The sequence below is a fragment of the Phalaenopsis equestris genome, unplaced genomic scaffold (genome assembly GCF_001263595.1).
Source record: "Phalaenopsis equestris unplaced genomic scaffold, ASM126359v1 Scaffold000297, whole genome shotgun sequence".
NCBI lineage: Eukaryota > Viridiplantae > Streptophyta > Magnoliopsida > Asparagales > Orchidaceae > Phalaenopsis > Phalaenopsis equestris.
In genome coordinates this window covers 2,227,044-2,248,081 of record NW_018164739.1, presented here as the reverse complement: position 1 = coordinate 2,248,081, position 21,038 = coordinate 2,227,044, and the positions used below count along the sequence as shown (strand labels likewise).

The 21,038-nt window shown below is 33.4% G+C and overlaps 2 protein-coding genes across 6 annotated transcripts; both read right to left on the bottom strand.

Annotated features, from left to right (window-relative positions):
- Positions 1-5,080: 5,080 nt before the first annotated feature.
- Positions 5,081-6,177, bottom strand: LOC110025327 (peroxiredoxin-2E-1, chloroplastic). The gene has a single exon (XM_020725743.1). It carries the CDS (start codon positions 6,010-6,012, stop codon positions 5,329-5,331), a length of 684 nt encoding a protein of 227 aa, XP_020581402.1. The 5' UTR covers positions 6,013-6,177; the 3' UTR covers positions 5,081-5,328.
- Positions 6,178-8,118: 1,941 nt separating this feature from the next.
- On the bottom strand, positions 8,119-21,038 carry LOC110025375 (histone deacetylase HDT1-like). Of its 5 annotated transcripts, none has more exons than XM_020725827.1 (9): positions 20,934-21,038; positions 17,700-17,770; positions 17,400-17,613; positions 17,128-17,172; positions 9,389-9,630; positions 8,857-9,084; positions 8,691-8,784; positions 8,487-8,604; positions 8,119-8,386 (listed from the first exon to the last, which is right to left on the bottom strand). In XM_020725827.1, the coding sequence occupies exons 1-9, from the start codon at positions 20,944-20,946 to the stop codon at positions 8,356-8,358; spliced, it is 1,056 nt and encodes a 351-aa protein (XP_020581486.1). In that variant the 5' UTR covers positions 20,947-21,038; the 3' UTR covers positions 8,119-8,355. The 5 variants fall into 5 exon arrangements, with proteins under 5 accessions (XP_020581486.1, XP_020581488.1, XP_020581487.1 ...); XM_020725829.1 differs by lacking the exon at positions 20,934-21,038 and adding an exon at positions 20,539-20,874 and having other exon boundaries at positions 8,857-8,934; positions 17,700-17,786; XM_020725828.1 differs by lacking the exon at positions 20,934-21,038 and adding an exon at positions 20,539-20,868 and having other exon boundaries at positions 8,691-8,775; positions 17,700-17,786.

The window sequence follows — 21,038 nt, the reverse complement described above, 5'->3', positions numbered from 1 at the left end:
TTTCCCATATGCAAAAGCTCCTATAATTAATTACACCTCCCGATAACAGGAGAGCACTTTCGATTAAGGCTAGTCATTAAATATCGAATGTTCAGTATATAGTAACAACAATTTAAAGTTTTAAATTGATCAATTTATCATCTTGAACTTAAAGCGAATGGTAGGGTAAATGATGACAAACCCGATCAAGATCTCAAGGTTCCATCGTCTCGGGTCGTTGTAGTCCCTAATCTACTAAGTAAAAAGAGATAGTTAACTCAAACTAACTGAAAGATCTTTGTCAGAAATGACTCATTCCAAGAAACTCTTATAGATTTGGGGTGCATGTTTGTCTAATGGTACAAATTTAATTCGAACTAAACTGGCAGAATACTTTATGTCAATCAATTGTACTATTATGATTCACAACTCAAATGATAGAAACTCATTGGGAAATATGTGGGCAGACGTGACCTTAATATAATGATGTCATTTGGCAGCAAAACACATGATCAGATAGTACTTGAACCAAATCACCAAAGACAAAAGACTTGAGTCACGTCCTTATTGGCATTTGATTACTTTGAATGTTACTATAGTGATACATTAGATGTGATATTCACTTTTTGCGATCTAAAACCAATCAAAAATTTGTCACCTTCAAAAAACTGTTGCGGATAGTGAACGAATTTTGATTTGAGCATTTTAGGTGATTGATTTTAATTTCAATATTTTGGTTTGTTATTTTGAGAGCTAAATTTGAAAATTAATTTAAAAATTTGACCCCTCTGATAGAGATTTTTAGTAAACATAGCCATCATCAAGGATTTGATTGATTGATTTGAAGCTTATTGAATTTACTTCTTGTTTGTAAGGGACCGGGCTTAATATGAACATATATTTGAAAATGAACCTTATCAATTATGTCTTGCTTTATATATATGAGTTTATTTAATAAACATTGAAAATAGCCCTCCGGTTGAGATTTTTAATTAACACATTTATCATCGGGAATTTGATTACTTTATTTGAACTTTGTTGATTTTACTTCTTGCTTGTAAATGAGCAGGCTTAATAAGAACATATATTTATATAAACCTTGTCAACCTTGTCTTACTTACAGATGATCGGATTAATTACTTGATTTATTCAATTTCATTTTAAAATTTAATTTTTGAAAATAGATCTCTCTATATTGGGGATTTGATTGCTTGATTCGAATCCTATTACTTTTACCTATTGCTTGCAAAGGACCGACTTACTATAAAATATATTTATACATAAACATTATATATAATTTAAGTTTATTAAATTCCACTTTGTAATTTAATTTTTGAAAATGGACTCCTCCGGTTGAAATCCTCTATCAACTCAACTATTATTTAAAATTTAATTGCTTGATTTATTCAATTCCACTTCAAAAATTTAATTTTTGAAAATAGACTATTTTGATTGAAATCTTGTGTCAATTTAGTCATCATTGAGAATTTGAATATTTGAAAATACTTATATTTATAATTCATTTGAAATTTATTAATTTTTTGCCTTAAAAAAAATGTTTTATTAGCTTCAGTCCTTATAAAGAGGAGGATCGATTAAGTAATTTGAACTTATAAATTTATATAGTTGTTATTTTAATATTATTAAAATTATTAGAATCTTCCACTCCAGTTCTTAAGGGGGATCGGACTAGTTGAGCGAGACATACACTCAAAGCCCTGAAGATAAGACAATCTAATTGAGAGCTCGCATAATTTAATTATTTTGAGTTTACTTTCAAAATATGGATTAGAAAGCATTTTTTTAACTTATGCACTCAATATGACACAATGGAGAAAAATGATTCATGCTTGTATTTTTTGTTGTTGTAACTTAAGATAAACATAAGATTATTAAAGAAAGAAATTTGTACACTTTTCAAAATGAGAGTAATTTGAGTGAAATTTTCATTTGAACCCATGCAGCATTCTTAGACTATTTATATATAGACATTTTGTTAATTTGGTGGAGCATATGCGGGTTTTTAATTTCATTTATTTGATTATTTTAAATAACTTTGCATGTCTTGAGACAATTTATACGATTATAAATTGAATATAAAACGGCTTTAAAAGACATAAAAGATTTGATATTATATAAACTTGTCTTACTTGAATAAAAGTATTAATGTATGCAGGGTTTCACTTTAAGATTTTAAAATACCGTCTTATGTTTGCTTGCACAATATATTACGAATCCAGGGGCAAGATCTTATGGCGCTTGCACAAAGCTTAAGGTACTTATATCAAAATCAAATATTTTAAAACTCAATCAAGTCAAAAAATGAATCAAATATCTTTAAATTTTATGTGAATATTACGACTTCGGAATACACACAAGTTTCATTATGAGCATTAAAAAGAATCGTTTTCTATTAATTAGGTGTATTGAGAATTCGGTGGTGAAATTCATTAAAAAAAATTTGACACTTTATATGTTAATGATGTGCATGAAATCACACTTTAACCTTTTATGAAAGACCGTCTTTCATCTGCTTGCAAATCAGAGTTACAAATTCAATGACGAATTTTGCCTTTTAGTTCATTGATTGTATGTCCCCCTTATTTATGTCATTTAAAAATAATGTCCGAATAAATAATATAGTTCAAAATTTTAAATTTATCAGTTGCAAGTCCAAGATCACAAAAATTTCGAAAAACTCTCAACGTCGTTTCTGTTTATGGTGTTATATTGGGATGTCTAGCCTACCCAACTATCTATAAGACATGCTTGTCATTATTATTAAATATTGTGGTCATAAAAGATCTTCTAATCCCACCACTCTATAAGATGTGTATGGGCATTCAACTAACCTGCATGAAAGTAATGCAAGCACAACTTTCCCATCGAGTTGGAATAATTTGAACAAGTACTTTTAATGTTCCCTATATTTATACCTTTCCTTGTAAGGCGGCAAAAAGATCGACGAACCGATGAACTACCACACAATCTCTCCCACTATCTCTCTTAATATCTCTCTGATTTTTTAATATAATATATATATATATATATAAATAAAAATAAAAACAAGGTAGGTGCGGTGATATAGTAGGAATGGAGATATGGCTTGGTTTGAGTTCGAATAGCGAGGAAGCACTCATGGAAGTGGTCATGAAAGGTCATTGCAGGGACGATGTAGACATTGGAGATGGACTGAAAGGAGGGAAACATGAGAGTTTCGTAGGTCTTTGTAAGTCGTGATCCTGTTGTTGTTTTCCCTCCCTGCTCTGGTCGCAAGTGTATTGCGAAGGAGATGGAACGAGATGACTATCTGTGCGACATAGAGGTGTACGAATAGGAGGAACACGACTCAGTCAAAAGAAAAGGCTTGTTCACGACATTGCAAAGGTGTTGGAGGCACGATGGGACAGAGTTTCAATGAAGGGAAATTGGGAATTTTGAAGGTCTTAATACCCAGGGATCTCGTTTTGCTTTCCTTGCTAGCCCTAGTTGTGATTGTATCGCGATAAAACGAGAATGACGAGAAAGGGAGACAAGCCCTATGTGAGGTGAAGGAGTTTGGATCGGCCTGGAGCGTCGCTTGGCTTTTGTATGATACAAAAGGAGCGACATACAATGAGGGAGAAATGTGCAGCTTTCTATGGCCGAGAGGCAGAAATTGTCTTCCTTTAGTTATGGGAATGATAAAATAGAGTGGGAATATGTAACAAGATGCTGAAGCCGGAGCAATTATGGGTCTAAACTTAATTTAATATTTTTTAAGTAATCAACATTTAGCTATTTAAATAAATTATATCAAGTAAAAGAAATAATTAATAACCATACGGCTAGAAAATATGCATAATTAGCAAAGTTTGCATCAAAACATAAACAAGAAATTGAAAAATCCTCTATCAAAACTTGTGCTCTATGGTCTGTATCTTAACATGCACTTAAATCACCATCAATTATGCTTGAAGCCTAGGAACAAAAATTATGATTGTTTGACACTGAAATGATCTAACAATAAATTTTTAACATGATTTTTCCCAACTTCTAACACGCCATTACATCCTCGTTCAGAGATCTCTTAAACAAACATTCAACAAAAATAGAAATTATAATTTCAGCCCTATACATTAAAAAATAGGTCTATAGCTTGAAACCATTTGCAGCTCCAAAACTTTGGAAATTGGGAACCGATATAGTGAATATGACCAGGAAAGGAGGTAAAACAGTAAACTAGGTTAACATGGTCCTCCAGATAGCATTTGGTATTATTTTGTTGTATCGTTTGGTATGAAATTAAAACATTACTAATATAAAAAAGATGGACAATTTGCCATCCTGATGGAGAGTACAAGTATATGAAGCCTTAGAAATGGAGAACCAATATAGTGAGTATGAAAAATAGAGCTAAAGTAAGAAAGTAAACCAGATTAATAAGGTCCATCAGCTCTTATTTCATAGTACCAAGTTGTATTGTTTGATATGAAATAAAGGCACAGCTAATTTTAGAAAAATAAGCGAACCTCTCTACAAGTGTGGTTTCCAACATTGAGAATCCATAGAAGAGATTGGCATTCCTTAAAATGCTTCCTAACGCATATTTCTCACAAAAAGTCAAAATTGTGAAACAACAGATTCATAAAAATCAAGAAGATAAAAGCAATTTTCAAATGCAAGTTTTGCATAAGTCAGGCATACACAAAGCAATGTTGGCAAATAACAGAACTATTTCTACTGAATTATGCAATGCACAACTCTAGAATAGAGGAAAGCAAATGATTTTAATGATATAGCATCACCATCGATTTTATGTTATACTCAAATGTTTTAATCAAAACTTAATTGCATTTTAAGAAGGCAAAAAACTGCGAAGTAACAGAAACAAAAATATTTAAAATACAACTACAAATTTTTTTGAAATTTGGCAAAAAATGGCTTGCAAAGGTACAGCATAGTAATGAAAGAGAAATAGCATGAATTAAGTTCATTAACCCCAAATCAAATAACAGGTATATGAGTGATGGCAACGATAAGGCCACCAAGCTTGGCTTATCAAGAAAAACTAATGTAATAGAATTATCAAACAGTATCCCAGGCCGTATAACTCTCCGAAATGATAAAAAAGTTCATCTTTGGTTGGCTGTCGTTGTTGGGCATTTAAGCAAACATATCATATGCATGCAACATTAGCAGCAACAAAAGAAATTGAACCCAAAACCCAAAGCCATGTCCATAAAGCTTTCGAACATATCCGCACTCAAGCAACGTGATTACGAAAAAAAAAGGCTAACATGAAAAACAAACTAAAAGTTCCGACCGTGTTAACTAGCTAAAGTCAAAGGAAGCAGAGAAAAGAAACACTCAGAGGGTCTTGAGAATGTCATCCGCGCCGCTAACAGTGAAAGCGCCACCTTCCTCCAGGTTTAGTAGCTTGACCACCCCATCCTCCGCGAGCAAAGAATAGCGCCTAGACCTGACGCCAAGCCCCACGGGCTTATCCCTGAGATCAAGTTCGACGCCCAGAGCCCGAGTAAACTCCCCGTTGCCATCAGATAGCAGCAGCACCTCGTCACCAATCTTAAGTTTCTCCTTCCAAGCCTTCATCACAAAGGCGTCATTGACCGAGATGCAGGCGATGGTATCCACGCCTTTAGCCCGCAACTCCCCGGCCTTCTCGACAAAACCGGGGAGATGCTTCTGGGAGCAGGTTGGCGTAAAGGCTCCCGGAACGGCGAAAAAGACAGCTTTTTTACCCTTGGTGAGATCGGAGATGGAGACAGTCTGAACTTCGTCTGCAGAGTTCAGGTAAGACAAGGTAGCATCCGGAAGCTTGTCGCCAACTGAAATGGAAACTGTTGCGACCGAAGGGGAGGCGGATGCGATGAAGCGAAGGTTCCGGCAAGACCGGAGGGGTTTGGAAGGGAAAACAAGGCGGCCTGGAAGGGTTGCGGATTGAAAGCGAGCTGCCGGGGATAATGAAGGAGATTGGAAGCGAAGGAGCTTTGCTGCAGTGAGGGAAGCCGTGGTTGCCGCCATTGCCGCCATTTGAACAGATTATTAGGTTGAGGGGGGGAATGTGGAGTATTACTTCGTTGAAATGGGAAGGGAACGAAAGGGATTTGAGGGCGGATAAGGGAGAGGTTTGGGTGGACGGAGGAAGCAAGGAAGGATAAAAGCCAAAAGCCGGAGCTTTTGTTATCTGGTGCTAATTTTGACTTGTAAGATCTGGCAATTTTTTAGGAAGATTAAAAAATAATGGAAAATTCTGAATTAAAATGCAACTCTAATTAATGAATTGGCCTAATTTTTAATTATTTATTTTATTAGGACAATGCGAATTAGGGGTGTAAACGAACCGAACACGAACGAACATAGCTTGTGTTCGTTCGTTTGAAGTTTAATTTGTTTGAAATAAGCTTGTGTTTGAATTTATTCGTGAAGTCACTGTTGAGGCAATGTTGGTGTTCGTTTCTTAACGAATGAGCCGAACACGAGTTGTTCTCGAACGATGAACCAATTTGACATCGCTAATATTAATATATATAAATAATACATTATATTAATTATATAACTTATATTATATAAATATATAATATACTATATTAGTATATTAATATTATTAATTTATTATATATTATAATTTATACAATTTAATTTTTTAAAATATCATAAATTTTTTATATATAATTATTTTAAATTAGTTTATATTTCGAACAATAATGATTTGAATATGAACGAAAGCATCACTGTTTGTGTTTGGTTCGTTTAACTAACCGAACGAAAAAAAAATTGTTCACCTTTGTCTCGTTTACTTATCGAACGAAATCAAACACAAACTCATTGACGAACAAAACATGAACTGTTCACGAACAATGAGCTTTTTTGACAGCCCTAATGCGAATGTATGATTCTGATAAATATAATTAAGCTTTAAACCCAAAATTTATAGGCTTATAAGCCAATTCACTCATAAAATTGAGTTCGAGTTTGAACTCAACATCAACTAATCATTCAAATTTAAGTTCATATTGAGAATAACTTAAAATTGGCTCAGTTTTTTTACGCTCCAGATCTAACAAATCAAGTCATACACAATTTAATTTCATTTTTACCTAAATAATTCAAGTCATATATTTTTTTAACTTGCTTCTACTTACAAATTTAATTTTTTTTTAAAATTAAAAAAACTATAATCTTTTAATTAAAACGAGCATGAAATATGCATTTTAGTTAAAAGTTTGTTTTTTTTATAAAATAAAACGCACCAACAAGTACGTTTTTTATCACATTTAAGCTTTTTTTTTTTCCTGAGATGTTTCCAAGGCAAAAAATGTTATATATATATATAAAGAGAGAGAGATAGAGGGATATTTACATTCATACTACATATTTCTTATGGATTTACATACTAACATACATACTATCACATTTAAATGCACAAAAATCAAATCTTTAATATCATATAAAAAATGCTACTATTATTTACTTCAAAAAAAAAAAAATAATAATAAACCTCTTTATGCATAGGTTAATAACACTAAAGTGCTAAAAATGTAAAATTTTTTGTGCTAGATATATAAATACATAAGAATTGTGTGATATGCATGCAATTTGCCGTATCGAGCTGGTGTGATGTTATAAGCACAAATAAATACTTACAAAAGCATCTAGTTGAGCAGAAAAAAAACACTACCTATTTAAATTTGTTGGCAGAGATAACACATTTTACATTATGAAATAACCAGATGATGTGATGTTATTCCAAATGATGAGGGGTTTGAACACTTCACAATTGAACATCAATGTTATAAAGGTCTCTTTGTTTATCAACACCGCATCCAAAAAACCATCTTTATTCCTCACCAAACCAACCAAGCCAAACTTTAGCAACCACCAGAAAGCTCCCAAGGCCCATCAACCCCAAACATACCCCACAATCACATCCTATCCCTTTAGTGTCATCAATGCAATTATCCATCCACCTCTTTAATATAAAGAATATTTAAATTTTGAAATGTCAAAAATGTTTGAATGGAGTTGAAATACAAATTAATTTCACAATATGAACCACAAAAGGCTCTTGGAAAAATGAATGAAATTGAGAGAATTTTGAGATGCCTTTGAGGAATTTAAAATCAAATTTGTGTTCAACCTACACTCAATCAAACAAAATATCATTTTGAAAAAATAAAACCAAATCCAATCGTCTAATGCGCCAAGCCAGACCAAAACCATAGAAAACCTTGAAAAGACAAGCATTTTCAGTCATCAAATCTCAAAGTAAATGCTTCATCCCCAGAAAATTGGATTCGTCGCAAAGCTAATCACATCCGGATCCATAAACCAAAGCTCGAGGAAAAGAAAAATGAGAATTTCTTACTTCATTGCTTATTTAGCTGCATTGCCATGCTTGGATTTCCTGCGTGATTGAAGAGCATTCTCAGACTTGAAATTCATCAGCTATTAAATTTCCAATTCCTTTGGAATACCGAACAATATGAAGGACAATAGAAGCATACCTGTTGCAGGTCCTGCAAGCTAGAGATCGATCAAACTTTGAAGACGGTTGAGGTTTTCCACCTTGCTTAGCAGGGTAGGGAGTTGCCACATGAACGTATGCTTTCTTTCCATCACCACCTGCATGAAGGTTTAATCTATTAAGAACCCCAGAGAAATCTCATATCACAGAAGATCAATTTCAGATGGATATTTTTGAAAAAAACCTGCTTTAAGGTTTTCAACTGGAGTCACAAGTTTAGTCTTTTTTCCAGGAATAGGTGTTTTTGAAGCAGAATCAGCTTTCCTTTTCTTTTCAACCTAAAGAAATATTAGACAATAACTAAAAATTTTATTCCCCTAATTATTCTAAAATAGTTGATGCAACAATACCTTCTCTTGGGGAGTCTCTTCCTCAGAGCTATCATCCTCATCTTCTTCTGAACCATCTCCTGATGATTCAATGATTTGCTGTAAAAGCAATATCTTATCGCGGGGAGTCTCTTTTTCAGAGCTATCATCCTCATCTTCTTCTGAACCATCTCCTGATGATTCAACCTCAGAGCTATCATCCTCATCTTCTTCTGAACCATCTCCATCTCCTGATGATTTAATGATTTGCTGTAAAAACAAAATTGTTATTTTAGAACTAATAAACCTTCTTCTGAACCATCTCCTGATGATTCAATGATCTGCTGTAAAAACAAAATTGTTATTTTAGAACTAATAAACCACCCATGACAATTCATATATCCTCAACTGAAATAGTGGCTAGTAACAAGAATTATAAAATGATTAAAAAGTAACGTTTTAATTAAATATAAGATGAAAATATATAACCAAAATGACCACCAGAACTGAAAAAGAACGCGAGTACGAGATAACAGCATTTGGTAGTTGCATAAGCACAGAAGCGACAGCAGACCTCATCTTTATCTGAATCTTCTTCAGAATCATTGTTGTCATCATCCTCATCCTCATAATCCTCATCGTCGTCCTCTTTGCTATCATTCTCACTGTCTTTATCCTCTACCTTTTTATCAGCTTTGACCAGCTCTTTCTTTGGTTTCTCTAAGTTAGCCTTCCGTTTAGCAGCCACATTATCATCCTTACTTGCACTAGCCTTTTCAGCGATCAATTTGCCAAATTTGTTCTTATAAGCTATACCTTAAAATCAAAAAAGAAGGTGAATAAGTTTGAATACCGTAAACGAAAATATCACCAAATTTAGTCACCGGACATAAAAGAAAGCAATTTTAGGGTATAAAAATATGAACTTAAACACTCAAGAAAACAAACTTTTAATAAAACCTTCTTCCAGTCAGAAGGATAGAAAATTAAAGAACATAAGCTACATGTTGAAACTGTAACCTCCAAAACTTACAATCACTAGACAAACCCAAATGTGAAGCCACCACCAAATCAGTGAATATTAATTAAATAAAATTTAAAAAAAAAACACGAAGGCTAAATGCATCAAACTTGAACACAATCAACCACATTGTTATGGTATGACTCATATACTATACAAGGGACAGATGCTGGAACGAAGCAGAGCGGAGTGGAGCGGAGCGGAAAAATCTGTCCAATCGAGGGAGTTTTGTTATGTGGGTTGGGGGTGCGGGCAATGTCGTATCAAACTGAAGGAAGAAGCAAAGGAAGCCTTGAAAACCAAATTCCCGAGAGAGACTTACTTGAAAAATGAGAGATTGCAGCTACTTATTATTCTTCCCCCTAATTTCTCAACACACATTTATTTATATTAAAAAAAAACTTAATTTTTGTTTAATAAGTAACTCGTTAAAAACATAATATTAGGGTCCGTTTGGGGCAGCTTATTGGGTTGTGGCGGAATTTTAAAAATGTCATCACCTTGTTTGGTAATCACGTTCTGTTGACTTGTTCCTGCCGCACTGCGTCCGCGTCCGATAAATCCTTATATTGGTTCGACGCAGGCAGAGCCCTGCGTCCGGCGTTACCGTCCCGCGTTGCCCTAGGAATTCAGGAGGTACCCCTAATCTCTCTCGCCTTCTCTCTCGCTGGATTCCTTTCTGGTTCGTCACCCTAGAGGAGATCGAATCTTCTTTTTTTTTCCAATTTTCTTTCCTGATCATCAGGTATCCTTTCAATTTCCCTAGATGCGATCCTTGGAAAGCTTCTTTTTCTCTGATGGTTTTTCTGGGAAGTGTAGATGCAAGCAATGAAAATTTTTTTTTCTCCTATGATATATGAGTACATTACGGGTTTTTAGGTATAGCCCAGTTGAGATCTGTGACATGAGTTGTTTTCTGCATCTTCATTTTCTCTGGTCTTTGGGTATAGCTCAGTTAAGATATGTTACATTTTCTCTGGTCCGATGTTGTTGCATCTTCATTCTTGCGAAGATGTTTTCATCTTTCATATGAGAATTATGAAACTTGAGATCTGTTTCATCTCATATTTGCATAGGTTTTTGGGTAAATTTGTCATTGTATGAAACTTATGAAATTATCACTTGAGGGCAAGTCTAGCCTATGACAGCAAAAATGATTTGGCTACAAAAAAATTTATCAAGGCAATTTCCCATAGTTTTATACTTGTTGGAATATATGTTATTTGGGTTTTCACCACTGATATGGATGAGGCTTTGTTTGTGTGATGGGAGGTATTGACTCCGATTTTAAGCAAATTGGTGAAGGTATTACTGTTTACCTGCAATTTCTGTGATGGAGAATTTGCAGGAATTTTTGTGATGCAAACTGCAAAAATTTCTATACTCTAGCTGCAGTTTGAGAACTGTATGTCATCTTTTGGAACTGATTTGTGATGATTTTATGCTTTTGCATTCTCTGCTTCTGTAATACCAATAAGTTATTCTGAATAAGTTGCACCAAAGAGTTTTAATAAAAAAGGGTAGGAATGTCATTTATACAGCCATAACTACCAATAAGCTATTTTGAATAATCTGACTCAAACAACAATCCAGCTTATTCTGGAGATTATCAGATTATCAGAATAATCTACTTATCAGCAGATTATAAATAATCAACAGCTGCACCAAACATACCCTTAAGCTCAATAATAGATTTTATATCAATTAACTAAATTTTAGTCAAAGATAACTTGTTTAACTATTTATTTAATATATATGTATTATAAATTTATTTATTAATTTGCATATTCTCCCCTTCCACCCTTACTCAAAATCATAAAACTTTGAAAGCCACAAAAACAATAAAAATATGAGAAATCACGATAGGAGGTCATTGGGAGAAGGAATTGACAACACCAAAAATATATGAAGGAAAAGAGGAATTTGTGAAAGAAGTGGCATTGTATAATAAGTAAAAAACCTTAAACACCATAAATTTGAATACTCTCAAAACCACAACACATACTGTAATATTTACTCTAAATTATTTTTTAATATGATTTAGCCTAAAGCTTGACTAAATCACAATTAATAATTGCAAAAAATTCTGTCGAAATATAATTTTAATCGTGTATAATAATCTATATTGTCCCTACGAACTCTCCTATGTCTCTACCCCAGAATTACGAACTAAGAAAATTTTTATCAGATTATGAGATCGTACGAAAATTTAATGCAATCTATTTATCATTCATTTATTTCAGCGAACAAATTTATTGGTACTTATTTATGTTTTATAATTAAAAAAAAAACATATTTGGGACTTATTTAATATTTTGTTGAATTAGTATCAAGAACTAGGTTTAAAATTCTAGATTTATCAAATCTCTTGTTCATTTATACTTATGAAATTACTCATGAATATGGGAAGCCAAGTTTAATTCAAAATATTTTGTTATATGCTCTAAAGTATGCTTCATAAGCCTATGCAACAGGAAAAAGAAGTGGCAACTTAAATAACATAAGAGTATGTCTAAATAATAACACCAATCAACATCAACCTTATCAGTTATTTATCATCATTAGCCTTATGCCTGAAAAAACAATATGCAAAAGCAAGAACTAGGATTGCAAATCAATAAGCGACCAAAAAATATAATCAAGTTAAAACAAAAATGTGTTAAAAAAACAAATATTCACATCTTAATGATCATTTAGTTATGTAAGCATATCTATTTAAATGTTCATTTCTCATAAAAAATTTTAAACCTTTGAGTCGAGTTACTCTAGCTTACGCATATATAATACAAGTGAATTACAGGCTCTGAAAATTGCCGTTGCACTTGCAGTGCGAACAATTCTTTTCAGTATTTTGAGTTTCAGGAAAAGATTTAAAACAAATATTAAGATCTTTATGACAATTTAATTATATAAGCATATCTAGATAGATACTCGTTTCCCATAAAAAGTTCAAATCTCTAAGCTAATCTAGCTTATATGACTCATATAATACATGATAATTATGGCCTCTAAAAATTACGTATGCGCTTGCAGTGTGAAACTATTCTTTTAGCTCTTTAAGAATTTTAGGAAATGAGACAATGTAGCATTAAATTTCAAAGTTAAATAAAAAACATACCCTAAAGAATTCTAATAGCATAGTAGCTGCAGTCTACTGAGGTTTATTAGAGACATGAAAAATACAGGTTTCCCATCGGCACACCTTATAATCACTAATGTATTGAATATGATAACAAGAATATTCTCAATAATGGATTCGAGGCACATTTCTCGAGAAGTGCCTTGAATTGAAGCAGTCTAAAAATACCTCGACGCTTATGTCTCATTGGCGCCTATAAGGATGTTTTTTCATCTGAATCGTACGTTCCAATACGGTTGAGACGGCCCCTCAATCAATATATTTTAACAAAATTATTATATTATAATACAATATAATATAACATATAAGAATAACCTAAATCATAAATATTAATAATGAATCATTAGGCCTTCAATAACAGTACACTCTTCTCGTCCCATGCCGATCTTGCATAAAAGAAACAGGAAAAACTACAACCTTCATTTTGATCATACCAGAGCAGGAGCCAAAGCAATAGAGGAAAGGGATCACATTAATCCGTGCCTACAAATCTTTCATCTCGACCTTGATAAAGCAGGAAAGTCACATTCATCACAACCACGAAAAAGCATGAGACAATGCAGGCTTTCGTCATGGCTCCAAGAGCAAAATTTTACAGTGCCAATTGATCGTGTGTGAACGGGAGGGTTGATTTATTGACACTAAAGATGTAAGAACACTTAACATAAATCAAACTTTTGTTTTATTAACATGGTATTTTGATTGTTCTAAAGTAGATATTTTCATGAATCACTTCAATAGACATTCAAATTAGTAAAGTCCTTGATTCAGCAGTTTGGTTCATTTCGTTTAATTGTTTCATGTTATTTATCTGTATGTTGAAGCAAATTATCTAAATTATTCATAAATCAAATAAATTCTTTGATTTAGTTTATCTTTAATTCTTTTTAAATTTAGCACAAACCTTAGATTTGGTGCTTTTACCAAGAAAGACCTCGCACTAGATTAATCGTGTGATTATTTATAATTTCATATTAGTAGAGAATATCAAATTTCAGATTTTATTGAATTTGGAGCTGCTTATAAAGAAATAAGGAAATAAAATATATTATTGATGACAAATGGGATCACCAAATGAAATAGTAGATAGGACACTACTTAGAGATTTCGCCCACATTTTGTGAGAACTTTAAGATATAGGGCTCGAGGTTTCTCATAGACGCAAACCTCTATAGTTAATTACCCCTCTCGATGACAGGAGAACACTTCGATTAAGGCTAGTCATTAAGCACTAAGTATTCGGACTTAGCATATAGTAGCAACAAATTTGAGAATTTAATTTATAAAAATCATCATCGTGAGCTCAAAGCGGATGGTGAGGGAAATGATGACGAACCCGGCCAAGATCCCATGGTCTCATTAGCCCAAGTTGTCATGGTTTTGGGTCTACTTAGTTAGCGGAAGTAGTCGACCCAACGTGACCAAAGAATCCTTGTCAGTAGCCATGGGTTGCTTCGTCCAAGGGGATATTGTAAACCTGAGGTGAATGTTTGTCTAAGGGGACTAATCTAAGTCGACCTTAGCTTACAAAGGGTTTTTTGCCCCCATCAAATATAACTCATGATTCAACACTCAAAAGGGCAGACTGTCATTAAGGAACATACGGGTTATAACCGTGACCCTAATATAATGGTGTCATTTGGCAGCAGTCCACTCGATCAGAGAGATCTAGTTATAACCGCTTCTTTGTGGTGCTATTCGGCAGCAAGAACCACATGGATAGAGTACTCGGGCAATGTCCTTACAGGCATAAAATTCATTTTGAGTATGAATTTAGTAATATACTTGATATGACATTGGTTTTTTTGTGAGCTCAAGTCAGCCTTAGATTTGTCCACTTCAACAAACAGTTGCGGTGGGTTAATGGATTTTTGCTTTAAGCATTGGGTGGTAAATTTTATTTGATTATTTTATAAATTTTATGATTTAATACTTTGAGTTTTATAGATAGACCCTCCGGTTGAGATTCACCATCAACACGACCATCAACGGGGTATAATTATAACTTACACCACTAAAAGCACCAGTCATGTCAACTCCTGTCCTTGTAAGGGGGAGTATCAGACTGACTCAGCATATACTCAATCTTGTCAGCTCCGACCCATGTAAGGAGGATCGGACTGGCCAAAGTGGAGGCTCAATCTTGTCAACTTTGGTCCATGTAGGGAGGAGGATCGGATTGGCCAAAGTGTGGGAGTTACGACCTCGCCCTATATGCAAGGCAGTTCAGTGCCCGCAAATATGTCAGACCACCAACATGCTAATAAAAATGTGTATAGTGTAATGGACGGGGTACCCAAGACCCCAATTTTATTGCACATCTTATAAAGATGTGCATAGCACTGAGTTTATGCATGGATTCTCACCATGCCAAGAATGAAGTATCACACTAACATACCTGCAAGGGCACACAATTTATATCATAGGGTTCAAAAAAAAATATTTTCCCTTATATCACAAAGATAAAAACGTGTAAAGAGCCTTCAAACATAGGATGGAGAACTCAATGAGAATTCTGCGTACAGTTTATAAAACATAATGAGGAAGTTATGCCATATTTATTGTTTCAAAATTTCATGCAATTTGATGAGAAACGAGTAAATTACGCCATGATTAATAAAAAGTGTCATTATATTTTCAAAAATGTAGAAACTGGTCGGGATTTTTTCTTTTCTTTTCTTGTTTTAATTTTTCAATTTATTTTAAATACTTAATTTTTAATGGATTTTTTACATATTAAATTATTATTTTTAAAGGCCCTTAGATTTAGGATTTTTGAACTTCTTACTTTATCAAAAACGTAAATCACAATTAATCAAAATTGACTAAAGCTATAAATAAGAAAGTAATTCGAGGATTTAGTCAAGAATCTACCCTCAAAATCTAGTGTGATTCTAACAAAATATGAAGGTTATTCCAAACTTAGTGACAATGGGAGAGAAAAATTGCTAAAATATAGAGTTAGTTTCATTTCAAAAATTTCTCGTTTGCTCAGAAATGGTCTAAGAACAAAAATTACGGAGGATCAAATTCCAACGAGTAAAAGATCAAATGAACCAGACAAGAAATGATAAAAGTGCACTAAAATCAATAAGAAGAAGCTAAAACTACCGAAATTCAATTTTCATTTTTCCACTTTATGTAGATAATGCTCATCAGGTATGTTGAACTAAAATTATAAACATGAAATTCATAAAAATATGAGTTGAGAATTTGCCCTTCCATTTTTGATTGAATCTAGTTATGCCCAAACCAATGATAAGAGGTCAAGCAAAACTAAACCTAAAATTAAGTCTAATGATTTGAAATCACTTGATCAGAGTCTAAATTTGATGGAGTTTGGCCCCTTCTCCAAAATTCCAACTTTCGGGATGCATCAAAATTGTTTGGCTGAAGAAATGAGTTTTTGGCTTGCATGAAACTTCTCAAGCCAAGCTTCACATAAACTGGCATATGTTTCTCTATTTTCTTTTCTTTCCTATTTTTTTTTTTCGACTTCTTAGGGGCTCCATAAATACTCGTTTCAAATACGTCAATGAAAAGGCATTTTCCTGCCCAATGACATTTTAAATAAATTCCATGTAACATCTACTGTCGTTTTCTTTATTGATTACATTCCATTAAACCTCTTACGTGACTATGCAGATGCTCATTCTCACCAATCTTAGATTCAGCGCCATAAGCAATCCAGTCAATCGAGTGGGCTAAGATAGAACCAACTCTACGTGGAACCCATCAACAAGTCAATCAAGCAATCCTAGCCAAGCAACTTGAGAAGAAATAGACATAAAACAGATAGTAGATTATTTTTGCCTTTAGTTGAATCTTCTTCACATCTCAACAGATTATTTTTGCCTTTAGTTGAATCTTCTTCAGATCTCAACAGATAATTTATTAGGCAAATGATTTTTTTCACTTTTCAGAATATGATTAACCGAAATGTTGACTAATTGATCACAATTTATTGGATCGAATTTTGCAGCTTCTTCTTCTACAAGACCTCGGTGTGACATGAAGTTTAAGGATCAATTTTTTTTAAAGGTTAAAAGTGAATCACTTATTTTCATTTATGACCCCATATATAGCATAGGACGAGTGTGCCACACAACCATAGAATAACCGGAAATACCATAAAAAATATGGAAATACATACCATTTGCTCCTTCATCAATGTAAAGATCATCATCAGAGCTAGAATCTGGATGGAAAAGAAAGAGTTCAAAACACAGAAAAAGCATAATCTCTTGAAGTATTGAATGATTCAACATAAAAAAGGATGATAAACAAAGTCAGTAACTTGCCATCAAAACTATCCTTGGATGTGATGTCAATGAAAATTAAGTTAAGATAGCAATTTTAGGACAATCTTGACACAGATTAAAAAAAATAATGTTTGTCTATAATGGAAATAGAAAGGGTATTCACCAATCTCATTAACTCTCTTATAACCAACAAAGAACACGCTAGAATTCTTGGAGCCATGTGACAACTCAAATTCCTTCTCAAAGATAAGATCATACTGAATCTGAGCACATTTATCTGCGGAAAGGTTTCCAATGACTAGCTTCTGATCATTAAACTTGACAAAGATTGGAACATATTCAGATCCTTTTTCCTTCTTAATTTCACCAAGCGAAGCCTGCGTGATAAGAAACAATGATAAATGATAAAATAAGTAAGAGTACTATAGCATCTCTCCATAAAAATTTCAAAATTTATAGAAACCTGTGAAAGATGCACAATGCTTTCATCCCCTGCTTCACATTTGACTGTCTGTCCAGGTTTAACTTCAATACCTGAAACCCCATCCATCTTCAAAGATAAGCTAAGTTTTATTACAAATCAAGTCTTCCCTAAAAATATAAATGAATAATGGACAATATTTCATCTTCACAGAAAAAACATACATTGTCCTCAACACATTAAAAAGCTGTCAGGATGCTTCAGCATAAATATCAAACATGAGCATCCTTTGGTAAAACTAACAGCTCATTAAGAGTAAGAAAATAGCTTTGTAAATTAGGATATACAAAATTCAACTGCCAGAGAACATTAACTTGAAGATCTTAAAAGACGAGTAACAAACTTATAAGGACATAACTTTAAGAAAAAAAAGGCATGAAAGAAATAATGACAGAAAGACAAGAAGGTTCAAGATAATAGGGACGCAAGTTTACTGAAAAAAAAAATAGTGTCTGTATTTCATTGCCAATGAATAACTCTATGACGTACTATAGCAATCAAATGATGCAACGAGACATTCAGTCTGATGTAGAACAGAAATGCAAGTTTGAAGGCATCATATCTAAGGAGAAAAGGGGTCTAATAATTGTCATTATTCTATGAGCTCACAACATGTTTGTGTTCGGCTTGTCGAAGAGTTCGTGTTCGATTCGTTTGATAAGCAAACGAGACGAACACGAACAATTTTTTTCGTTCGGTTTATAAACGAACCAAACACGAACAGTCATTTTTTCAATCGTATTCGAATCGTTATTTTTTGAAATATAAAATAACTATATATAAAAAATTAATCATATTTTAAAAATAATTATATACTCTAAAAATTTATCATATTTTAAAAAAATTAAATCCTACAAATTATAATCTGATATTCAGGGGTTCGCCTCTTAGCTAATATTAAATTCTATAATTTCGTGTTTATCTTCAGCTTTGTCTCTTAAATTAAATTTTATTATATTTTTTTTAGTTTTATTTAGTTTTCTTTGAGTGAAACCTAGTTTTCGGGAGTGAAATATTGTATATTGCCTCTAGATTTGAATTGTTTATGAATGAAATATGATATTATGGTTTAATTGTGAGCAGTGCTTCAGCTATTTTGCATTTGTATTGTGATTCATACAGGTTTAAGCATTAATTTCTTATAGGTTCAAGTTTTTGAAAATTTTCGAACAATACAAACAAATTTGTAAGATTTCGAACAATTCAAATAATTCGAATAATTTGAACAATTCAAACAATTTGAATATTTCAAACATTTCAAACAAATCAAACCAAACATGAACAGTAAATTTACAAACAATTTCAAACACGAGTCTATTTCAAACGAATCAAACACAAACACGAGATTTGTTCGTTCGTGTTTGGTTCGTTTACACCCCTAGTTGTGATCATCACTTTTGGAATGACTTCCCCAAGCCCAATGATTTTGACCAAGGGGGCTTACTCTCTCACCTTTTTGATTGATGTTGCCTTATGAAACAATAAATGGATGGCTTGATTCAAAAAGGGTCCACAAATCGTGCAATTTATAATTTCAAAGTTAAAGAGGATATTGCAAGCCCAATGAAGGAATTTATTGAATAATTTTATTCTTATAATCACTAAATAATGACTAAAAATATGTGAGCATTGCAATAAAAAAAAGATTGGGTTGTAGCATGTAGATTGTAGAATGCCTTGGTTTTTTTGTACCCTTCTCCTCTAGAGGATTTGGTAAGTTTCTCATAAAAAAATATTTATCTTTTACTTCAATCATGAATGAAGCATGCAATTTTCTTTCCATTGTTGAATTTCTTTTTTCCTCGGTTCATAATGTGCTATCTCCACTCTCCACCAATACATTTCCTACATATCTAGGATTGCCACCCACTCTTTGTTCCACCATAGCCAAGATCCACTCATAACTTGCCCACCCTTCCACCACTAACTTAAATTCTTTTGTCATTTTAGTATCAGAGCTAAATAAGATACATCTAACTTTATTTGAGAAAAACATAGTGGCATCCTATGATTGGAGATTTAATAGCCATTGTAAGTAAATTTTGGGAGTGATTTCAGCCCCTAACACTTGCAACATTTTTTGCCATATTTTTTACGAAGGTCAATCGTATGTGCCATCAATATAGAATTCATTTGACATGAACATACATGCAATCGAAGATTGCAAGCACAATCTTCCTGAGATCTAGCTAGCATTTTTACTGAGAGATGTTGAAGGCTGACCTCAGCATCTTACTTCGCCACTAAATACCCCTTTTATGCCAATTTCAAGAAATAAAAATGAAGGCTTACCAAATCATGGAAATGTAATTTCTCACCCACTTCATCCACCAATCTCCAATTAAAAATAATAATGATAATATCATCTTCATCATCACATCAATATTATTATTATTATTAATCCTTCAGTCACGCACCAAAGTTAATATAAACCTATCAAAATCAGCATCATCAATTGATAAGCAGTAGATTTCTGTAACAAACTGCATCACAAAAATAATAGGAAAGTGGAAGCATTGGAAAAAGAATTGCAAGACAGAGCATTGACCGAAAGAGGACAAAGGACGACTAGCATCAAAATGATTAATCCAACTTAAAGAATAGCACCGTAAGGAACAAAGACACCTCCAATTTTACGCCAAAAAAAAAAACAGAAAAAAAAATATAGTTTCCCCTGCATTGGTTAAGAAACTAGGCCGACAAGTAACAGCAGTATAGAAGTATGTGAAAGAAAGAAACCCTACCCACGTTCAGATCAAAGAATAATGCAAAGAAATAGAAGAAACGAAAACAATGTCGGAAGAAGCCATCAAAGATTTACCCCAGAACTCCATCAAGATACAGATGATAGAAGAGAGAGACGAAGGCTGAGGTGGAAAGCGAATCAATGGCGGAGATTGCCGGTGACTCCAGGAGGCGACCAACCGGAAAAGAAAGAGAAATCACCGTAATCAACGAAATGGCGGTACGTGAAGTCGTTTGTTAGGGTTTTGAATTTAAATGGCCGTTTGATGATAGATCATCAAGATCGCCGTCCGTTGCGGACTATCGCAGCTTTTTTTTATTTCTTTTTTTTTAGGGATTTTTACATACACAGCACTCAAAACATACCATTTTACATATTTCACAACTAAACATCAATATTTATGGAATTAGCACTTCCGTTAACAGGGTTAAACCATCTCGCCGGAGCTCGCCGAAAGGGAAAACAAAAACCTTCAAAACTCATATTTTTCTCCTCCGGTCGGTGGGACCCGCTCTCCCGCCGCCCAAACCCGAGAGATCTCTTTTCATTGAATCGCGGCAGCCACCACCACTCGC